Raw genomic sequence first — 9,859 nt, forward strand, 5'->3', positions numbered from 1 at the left:
AATAACATACAGCAAAAAATTTTTTTGTAATATTGAAAACATAAATTGTGTATTTGTGTAATTTTTTAAAAAGATAATGCTTTATTCAGTTGTTATAGAGGCCAGCTGTCAATAATCGAAATCCATCAACATGCATATGGCCATTTCAAAAGGGGTCCGCCACATAAAAGCTTATCAACAACATAAAAGCTTATCAAAACCCAAATTTACCCTGCCCTTGCATTTAGAAATATAACCACACCACAAAATTAACAGCCACTTGACAAGAAAATATAAAACATTAAAAGGAACCAAAAAAAGAAAAAAAAAAAACAAAACAGGGAAGGATATTGTAAAATCATAAATGCGAAATGAAAACTGAACTTCACCTCCCAAACTCTTGATAAATATTATTGCTGTATTTCCATCAAATACAACAAACACAAAGCTACTGGCAAATATTAGAGACACCTAGAAATCTGTAACCAAAAAGACGGCAACAACTGTAACCATCTACTGCCCTATGGTTTCCTGGATTAAACTTACAAAAACTATTGTACATTGTGGCAAAAAGAGATGCCACGGAGACCATAGACTGGCCTCCCTTGCAATCAACTACCTGCTGACGTCCCCTTTACTTCTCCAAGAATCATCCTCTCTGATGATGCTTGCCGTTTGCCCACTAAATTGTTCAGCCTTGGCATAATGCATTTTGATGGCAGCCACCGGATCAGAGACACCAGTGCACTGCAGAATCCCTCCTCTTCCAACAAGCACACCCCTCGCTTGTTGCTGCACACCAGACACAACATCAAACCCATTTTTTCTTTGCATCTCAGAGAACGCCTCTTGCCTCTGTTTCATTTCTATAGTAAAAGGCTGCACATCTCGATTTCTGTACACTTGATAATCTGCTGCTGCTACTCCATTGTTGCCACTTGCATTTGTTGGAAACCCAGGGACACCATTCAAATTCCGCTCAGCCATCTTCACAGCCCCATGCAAAGTAGGCTGTTCCATTTTGGTGGAAGATATTCCATAATTACCAAATGCTGCAGGATATTTTGCCAGGAGGATAGCAGAGTCGGGCAACGAAGAAAACCCTGTCTGTATTCTATTCCCATCCCAAAAACCAAAACTTCTCAATTGATGAGTCTCCGAACACGGGAAGTTATTACGCTCAAATTTGGCAGTGGCTGAATTGCCATCTAATATATGACTTGCACTAAAGGAATCGCTACCAATTTTCAACTGCTGATTGCTACCATCACTGCGATGTGCATTGGAACTGGGATTTGCCTGAGGGCATGGTTTACTGAGAATCTGTCCGAACAATTTTACATCACCATTCCTACAATGTTTCTCCAAGTTTGATGAACTACCTGCTGTCTGTTCTCGGTTAGGAATCTGAACATCAGAAACAGAACCACCACCACGATTTGTACCATTGCACTTCTGGAGAAAGCAACCAGTTGTAGAAAATGTATCTAACTGTAGATTCCTACCTACCTTCTGGATTTCTTGCAATGCAGCTGATGTTCTGCAGCCAGGATCTCCAAACTGTGTGAGAGCAGACTCCCCCACTGAATAGCTGCCAAGAATCTGGCAGGATTCAACCTGGGCCAACAGGGAATGGCTCGGCAAAGGCAGCTCAGCCGACTGAGTAGCATTCTCACACTGCTCATCACAAACATTCTCAAGTTCTTCTGATAATTTATCAGCATTAGCACCTTCAGGCATCTGTTTACTCTGAACTGAAATATTGCTTTCCAAGTAAAGCTTACACTCAGAATCAGATTCCAAATGAGTTATATTCTGGAATCCATTAAGAGGGCACAATCCCCCTCCCCTAGGAGCAGCAAGACCAGAATTATTTCCCGACAACACCATATTGGGCTTTCTATCTTCCAAAGAGCAGTTTGACCTACCTACTTCCGCTATTTCTGCCTTTCTATCTTTCAAATCATGCTCAGGCGAAGAAATTTCTTCACCTAAATGCTCAGCAGAAACTTCATTCGGACACGGTATGTCAGGCAGGCCATTCTCCGAGGCATCTCCACCAATTTCAACACCTTCCTGAGAAACTATAACCATATTCTCATCCCCTCGACCATTTCCAATACAAGCACCAATCTGATCACAATCCCTGTTAAATTCCACCTCTTGCTTATCTACATCACAGTTTACCTGAAGAATATCTACAGAATCCAGTTCTCCAGCCCCATCTTTTTCATCAGAACTGGTCAAATTGTGATTTGAAATCCCCACCTTCATACATAAATCAGATACGTCTTCCAACATCAAACTTGATTTTCCATTACACAACAGCTTAGTCTCCATAGAACAAGCATCAGGATCACTTCCACCGTTAACATCCTGCCTCTCCAAATTGCCAGGTACAGGAAGAATCTTATCTAGTCCAAGACACTTCCTAGCCTTGCTAAAGAAGATCTTGCACTGATCACGGGATCTCGTTCCGACACGTCTTGAGACCATAATAAAATCTTTTCCATAAGCTGACACAGCCTGGATGAAGGCTGATTTCTCTTCATCTGTCCAATCAGTAGGATCCATCTCCCCACAGCTCTCATCTGAACAGGTTTCATCATCCATACTCTGGGTAACCTCTGGAGTCCGGGGCAATCTGGTCGACGAACCCACTTTCTGGTGCTTCCATTCCTGGTTTCCTTCTCCAGGATCAACTGAACTTGTAATGCAAGAACTCATAGCTTCTGATGATAAGGAACCACAGATACCAGCCAAAACATCAACAGCCACTGTTTCTCTTTCACTATGGCATACATCAAGACTGTTTGACCTCTCTAACTCATTAAGTCTGGACGCCTTGTATTCAGTGATCATTCGAACGGTGTACTTTGACGTACCCTTAGGCTGAATTTCAATACTGTCCTCCACATTAGCTGCAATTGCTGATGCAGCACCTAAGATATCGAGAGAAGCAGAATTAGCCTCACGGTTCCATCTTTTCCCAGAAGAAGCAACAAGGTACCTATTTGCAGAACAAACTTTCGCTTGTTTAGAATAATCTGGTTTCCTTCTTGTTCTCTCAAAACAATCTGATTTGTGATTCTTGTAATAGAACTCTATGCAATCAGCAGTTGTTTTGTGATCAAGAAAAGAAGCTATCTTCCTGAAGTCTTTCCCAAAGGTAGCAAGCTTTTCAATAAAAATTTCTCTCTCCTTAGATGTCCATGGATTGATCAGACCTCTTTCTTCCTCAACAGCGCAGGGATCTTCCACCAGACTATTCTTTGAAATGAACCTTGTCATCATCCTCTCCTTCTGATCTAAAATTAAAGCAGGCATCCTTAATGTGTTCCTGTAGACCTTTGCCCCAAGTTCTGAGAGTAGCCTGCTTGCGAAGTTCAATATTTCTGATGAGGGCACCAGACTTAAGTTTCCAACTGCATTGGTAAAAAAAACATTTTTTTTCAAATCAGTATTGCAAGGACGACGACATGAAGGCAAATGAAGACACTAGGAAAAAGATGAACCGCACATGTATACAGACTTAAAGTGCAGATATCAAGAAAGTAGCAACTAGGGTATCCGAGCCAGTGTATATGGGATCTCTCAAATTGTGTTATCGTCGGGATTAAAACTTGGGTTCTTCAGGCTGTTACTTCTATGCATGCTGTCACTTCTACACCCCAACCAGCCAGCCAGCCCCCGTCATCCCTTGGGAGCACTATTGAAGGTGCTAGTTTAATTCGTCCACCGTCATTGAAGAAGTACCCTTGTTTAGCTTATATTAGACATAACATAAAGTAGGATATTTCTGATTTAAGAGAAGGTAAAATAAATTCAAATCAAAGGAAGTTGTGCCCAAAACCATCCAACTTGGATACCATATATTAGTCATGCAGCAGTAAGCAAAACTGAGACAGAACCCAATAAGCTGTCGTAAAGCAAACAGGCATAATGGCCGACCTAAAATAACAAAACAAGACTCAAAATTGGGAGCACGAGGCTGAAGTTTATTTTATTTTTGTGTGTTTGGGGGTGGGGGGGGGTTTACACTTTTACCTTAGGTATTAGATATTCCTATGCCAAGTACTTTTCACTTTTATTCTGTATATTGTTTGCTTGAGATGAATTAAATGGGGAAACCATGGTCCTTGGCAGACTCATATTAGCCAATCAACTTGTTTGGGATTGAGACACTGTAGTTGTTTGTAATAGAGTTCAATGAGCCAATTGAAAAGCAAATTGTTATAATTACCGAACTAGAATAACAAACCAAGTTCTCATAAAACAAAAAAGGAAATCCAAGGCAGAACTTCCCTCTCAGTAGATAGGGCTTACAGCAAAAGTTAACCTACAACAAGAACCACATTTAGTGTAAAACAGCCCTTACGTAATTCTGAATTTTTAAGAATGTCAGAACAGCAAGAATTAAATTTGATGCATCTAAAAACTTCAAACTGAACCGTAATTCTTGCTACGATAGCAGTACACTCACTTCAGATAGCTTTACATCTGCATCTAGGGACTGTAACATACTGAAATTATTGCCAGATGACATTTGACCCCTTTTCTGTAAGCTTAATAGTAAATCACATATACAAATAAATCATCATAGCAACAATATTTCATTAAGATGAAATTCCCGGTCCCTGCAGATTCCTCTCTCCCAAACCCTCCCCAAGAAGATTGAAGCCTTGAGGGTTAAACATGATCATCGACTTCACAATAAACCAGTAAACAACACTGTACAAGAAACTATTAAACATTTTATTGGGGAGATCAGACCTCCAAAATGTAAAGAGAGGAGAAAGCATTAAAGATCAAACTTCCACATTTTCCAATTGAACAAATAAATACCTTCCAAATCAAATAAAAAATTGTATTAAATGTTGATCAGAAATTCCGTATAAAATGTCAACAATTGGCATATGCACGGAATATGGGAGACTGAAAATTGAAGCAGAAACTAAATCTAGATTTTAAAAATAGAGTTCAACTCAAGAGAAACAATGCCATAACATTTTGACCAAAAAAAGGGACCACATACACCCGACCCACCCATAAAAAAAAAAAAAAACTGGTTAATATGAGCCTACGCTATGAACAACAAATTGAGTTCACTTCAGTCCAAATCAGCAAAACCAGATATACAGCTTAAATTTGATTCGCCTAATTACTCCTTAACTTAGATCACAATATTGAATAATGTACCCAAACCTTTAACAAAGGTAGCACAAACACAAAATTCCACTCAAAGGATAGTGAAACCAACTTGAGGATAGTGCTGCCACTAAACAATACACACTCCGAACATAGCAACTAAGCTAATTGCGGGCTATATTAAGAGAGGGAAAAAGAGCACGAGGGTAAATGGTACAGAGAAATTAAAAGAAACAACTTACCAGTGGTAGAAAATCGTGAACGAACTGTAGCACGGTGTTTTTGATGTCCTATCTGCACAGGGCGCAGGCTCAAGTCAAACTTCTTCTGAGACTTTGCACGAAACCTCCTTACAGAAAGCATGCGAATATCTTCCTTCCAAAGGTGCTGATGTACCCTAAACTTTAAGGCAATTATCTTTTCTTTGAACTGTTGAAACTGCTTTCTCTTAGCAAATCTTTCTTCAACCGCATGATCGATTTGCAACAAAGAGACTCTGACAGTTCTTGAAAAATCAAAACTGCATTTGCTGGCAGGCAGTAGGTTCTTAAATACTTCAAATGCTCTCCGTGCAGAATCTTTGTTGGCAGCTAATATCAAATTATATAAAGCATCTTCTCCACCATTCAAAATGCCATTGGAAGCAGAATAAGAATAACCGGCAGTTGGCTGGGAGCGCTCCCAGCAAACAAGTGTGTCCCTTGCTTTTTCCTCGTTAAAGCTGCACAGTTTTACATCTGAACTTCTAGATTTAGCGCTCTCCTCCGTGAAACTGCACATATTGACATTCAATCTTCTAGACTTGCTGTCATCTGAAATAAATATTCCACCATGTTTCAAGGCATCAACAGGTGCCACATCTTTCTCTGAGGGCAATTCAACAAACTTTGAAGTTGCACTACCAGGGCTATCAATGTCCTCAACTTTTACCTCGGTCTGCTCATTTTCATGTATATTAGCCCCTTCCTCTCCAACCAAATCGTCAGGTATATCAACTACCAAAGGAGCAGGTCCAGAAGCTATATTAGAAGTAGCGCCTTGATCTTCATGAGAATTTGCATTGCAATCTTTTGGTGGAGAACAGGAAGCAGATGGAACAAGCTGGGTATTTTTAGGTCCAGAGATCAATGTCTTCAGTTCATTCTCAAGTGAATCAATCTCCGCTTCAGTTTTTTCTAGGGCCTTAGTAATATCACTCTTCCACACTAGCAACTTGTTCACTGCAGTTGATCTCATAAAACCAGAGTCCACAGAACTTGGGTCCTCTGATTGTAGCAGTTTATTGATTGAAGAGTTCAAATTGGAAATCTGAGCAAGATCCCAATTCTCTAAGTTAAAACCTGATCCCTCAGAGTAATATTGGGAGACAACGTTGGGTGAGCCACATAAATTACCAACATCCTGATCAATGTTTGTTGCCTTGACTAGTTGTTTATCCTCAAGACCTGTTATTATCATATCATGGGCAAAAATTGTGAATTAGATGCTAATTCTCTGAACCAACCACAAACAAATTGTGAATGATTTTTCTCTTCTTAATCTCTTATACCTAAAACAGTTAAATTGCCTTGCTATCTGGGTGTTCAACTGCAAACTTATAATTTGAGATCAACCCACTTAAAAAAGAAAAGGCAGAAAAGCGAGAAATAAAAAGCACAGCTATGACTATGGACATGATGAACACATGGAATTTCTTTACTCAATGCATGGAAGGAGATCCCTAGGATTCTGCTACAAAACCATGCTACAAATAAGAAAATAGATAATCAAATGCATGTCTTGGTCCTTTGACAAACCAACAGATGGGAGTTCATTGAAGTACTACGCGAAAGCTCCACAAAGAGAGCATAAAAACTTACAAGACAGGCATATGCAGCAGTGAAGATACAAAATATATGCTCCCACACCAAAAAAGGGAACCACTTCATGTACTGGGTCAGCAAAGACGCCAAAACGAACAGAAAGAGCTTAAGAGTGTCACTCGCTAGATACTGGAATTGGTTGAATAAGAGCATGTCAAGTAAAATAAATACACCATTTCAGTTACTGGCGAACTTTGTGAAACTTGTTATTTACTGTATCCTAAAGGTAAAGGCTGTGTGTTACATGTTACACCTGCAAATGCTGAAGGTCGGCGATTTTGAATCAAATAGAAAACCCATGATCTTCTCCCAATAATTAAAATTTGAAAATAGGGCTATTAGACTTATATTGAACTACATAAGCATTTTCCGTAACTTAACTTTTGTAGCATTCATATTAAGTCCCAAAATATTGTCGCAGTTGCTAGAATAAGGACATACAGACCTGCCTTAAAAAAAACTACTTAGATCCTGTATTTAACAGCACTCTTCCCTTTTTTTCCTGGGTAAGGCATATTTCCCCGTGTTCTTTTCTCAGACACTTATCTGTTCATTTTGCATTCTTTTTATTCTTTGGTAATTTTCCACTCCATAAAAAATAAGAGTTATGCTCAGTCCACACAATATACACCTATTTCACAACATTAAAATAAGGAATTGCTTGAGAATAATACCTGGTGAAGAACTACAAGCAACCGACGAAGGAGTTGCAGGAGATTGACAATCTGGGAAAACAGCAACTCTTGGGCTTCTATCTGCCTGGTTCAAGAGCTGAGAATGACTAGGTTCTACACTATCACCAGAGATAGAAGTTCCCACCTTAACAGCATTATCCTCAGGACCTTCAACTTTCTTCTTCTCGTACTTGGCCAGTCCTTCTCCCCAACCCAGGCGCGGCTTCTTCCTGGAAGTTGTCTCTTCAGAAGGGGCAGCAGAAGTTACACAGGCAGTTGCATCCCCTGTAAGAGATTGAACGGCTTTTGAGTTTCCAAGCCGCAACTCAGGCTTTGTCTCATTAGAATCCACTCCCATGCTACCAGAATGACTTAATGATCCCCTTGATGATAAACTTCCAGACCGAGTCCATTTGAGTGGTCTCCATTCAATTGACCCCAGCGAGGTCTCTCTCTCAAATCTTTGCCCCGTGCTTGCTGTTGCATTAGCAGTAGCACTCTTATTGTGCTGGTCTCTAGAGTGAGACTGATCACATGTATTAACATGTTCAGAGTGAGGCTCCATAACATCCAATGACCTCTGATTATTTGTAGCATCATTTTGTCTTACAGAACCAGAACCACTGGGGGATGCAGCTTCCCAAGAGTGAGCACCACCACCACCTCTCCAATCCCTCTGACCAAAGGACCTATTTTCCCTGCTGCTGCTGCTATTCCTTCCATACTTGCCAGCATCACCACGAGACTGCCGACAGCTCTCATCTTCAACAATCTTTTCGTTCGAACGAGAAGTCATGAAACCATGTCCGAGTTCTTCAGGATACATTTGCCAACTGCCCTGCTTACCATGACCTTGAGCAGCAAAGAGATGACAAAAAAAATCAACAGATAGAAATTAAAAAACAAAAAGGATTCCACATGAGCTTTAAAGCATAGATCTATAGACATATAAAGAGAAAAATCAACCCCAAAGAAAGTAGGTGAATTTGTAGATCCAAAACCCTAGATTTATTTAGGGGGAGGAGGACTAGACTCACCAGGAGGAGGGGCTCTAGAGCGAAAATCAGGAAGCCAACGAGAAGAAGTATAGTGGTGGTGCGATGCAGGCTCCCTCCACCGTGGCAACACTTCTGACCGATCGTGCCTCCTCTCCTTGAAGAAGTCCTTCCGATCCCAAGGCAATGGCTCTGGCGGCATCAATTCGTTCCTCTCTTTTTCTCTTTATTTGCATCACACACATAAAATCAACAATTTCCACCAAAATCAAACCAAACCAGAAAGAACAAAACCAAAAACTCAAAAATAATAAAAAATTCTTAAACAACCCAATCGAATTAAGATCCTAAAATTAACCCACACCCCGCCCGCAGCACAACCAGAAAACTAGGGTTAGGGTTTCCAAAATAAAAATTGAAAAATTGTTTCTTCTTTTTTATTCTTGCCGTCTTCTTGCGGTGATTCTTCAATGAAGAATTATAAAAGATATATACACATATATGTGTATAGAGAGGGGGGGGAGCGAGTGTTTTGTGTTGTTGATAAGGGACAAAAGAAAAAGAAGCAACCGAGAGAAAGAGAAAAGAGGGAAACAAGAAAAGGATTTTTTATTTTATTTCTATTTTTTCTCTTTTACTTTTTTGTTTTTTGATTTTGATTTTTGACGAGATAAGAGAGAGAGCGGAACGTATGCGGACCTCAACCCATTTATTATGCCCCAATTCATTCAACTTTTGCATCCGCTGAAATTTATTGCACTAGTATTTTTATTTTTATTTCCATCTTTACTTTATTTTCATTGCTAGTAGAGTTCACTTCGTTTTTCATTTTCCTACTAGATACCGTGTGACTCTGTCCGTATAAGGTACGAGCATTTTGGCAACACTAATAAATTAAAGAGATTTAGTTTTGAGAAAAATTATTTTATAATTATTTTACTTATTTAATATAAGAGTAAAAAAAGAAATATAGTATAATAAATCAATGTTAATATAATATATATATTCAGTGTGGAATAAAATTGAGCTTGTTAGATTGGTCTAATCAGTATAAAAGTAATTATATAAGTGGATAAAAATTTAGTTAGGTTGTTTCAACTACAGTTGACGGTATGTTTTTCATTTGGACATACCAGAAAAAGTACATGATGCACGCCTCATTTGAAAGTTTCAGATATATAAGTTGAGGAGATATACGTCG

At 39.3% G+C, this 9,859-nt stretch overlaps 1 protein-coding gene across 1 annotated transcript; it reads right to left on the reverse strand.

Moving 5' to 3' along the window:
* Positions 1-363: 363 nt before the first annotated feature.
* On the reverse strand, positions 364-9,302 carry LOC107850061. Its single transcript, XM_016694527.2, has 4 exons — positions 8,701-9,302; positions 7,664-8,515; positions 5,370-6,572; positions 364-3,404 (listed from the first exon to the last, which is right to left on the reverse strand). The coding sequence occupies exons 1-4, from the start codon at positions 8,858-8,860 to the stop codon at positions 595-597; spliced, it is 5,025 nt and encodes a 1,674-aa protein (XP_016550013.1). The 5' UTR covers positions 8,861-9,302; the 3' UTR covers positions 364-594.
* Positions 9,303-9,859: the final 557 nt, after the last annotated feature.

This window comes from Capsicum annuum, chromosome 12 (assembly GCF_002878395.1).
Source record: "Capsicum annuum cultivar UCD-10X-F1 chromosome 12, UCD10Xv1.1, whole genome shotgun sequence".
Taxonomy (NCBI): Eukaryota; Viridiplantae; Streptophyta; class Magnoliopsida; order Solanales; family Solanaceae; genus Capsicum; species Capsicum annuum.

Bases quoted from the DNA above. Each gene is read 5' to 3' on its own strand.
- LOC107850061 (XM_016694527.2), bottom strand. From the start codon at position 8,860: ATGCCGCCAGAGCCATTGCCTTGGGATCGGAAGGACTTCTTCAAGGAG. The intron at 6,573-7,663 runs GTATTATTCTCA...TGATAATAACAG, and splicing joins TGCTTGTAGTTCTTCACCAG to GTCTTGAGGATAAACAACTA. The intron at 3,405-5,369 runs GTAAGTTGTTTC...TTACCAATGCAG, and splicing joins TTCACGATTTTCTACCACTG to TTGGAAACTTAAGTCTGGTG.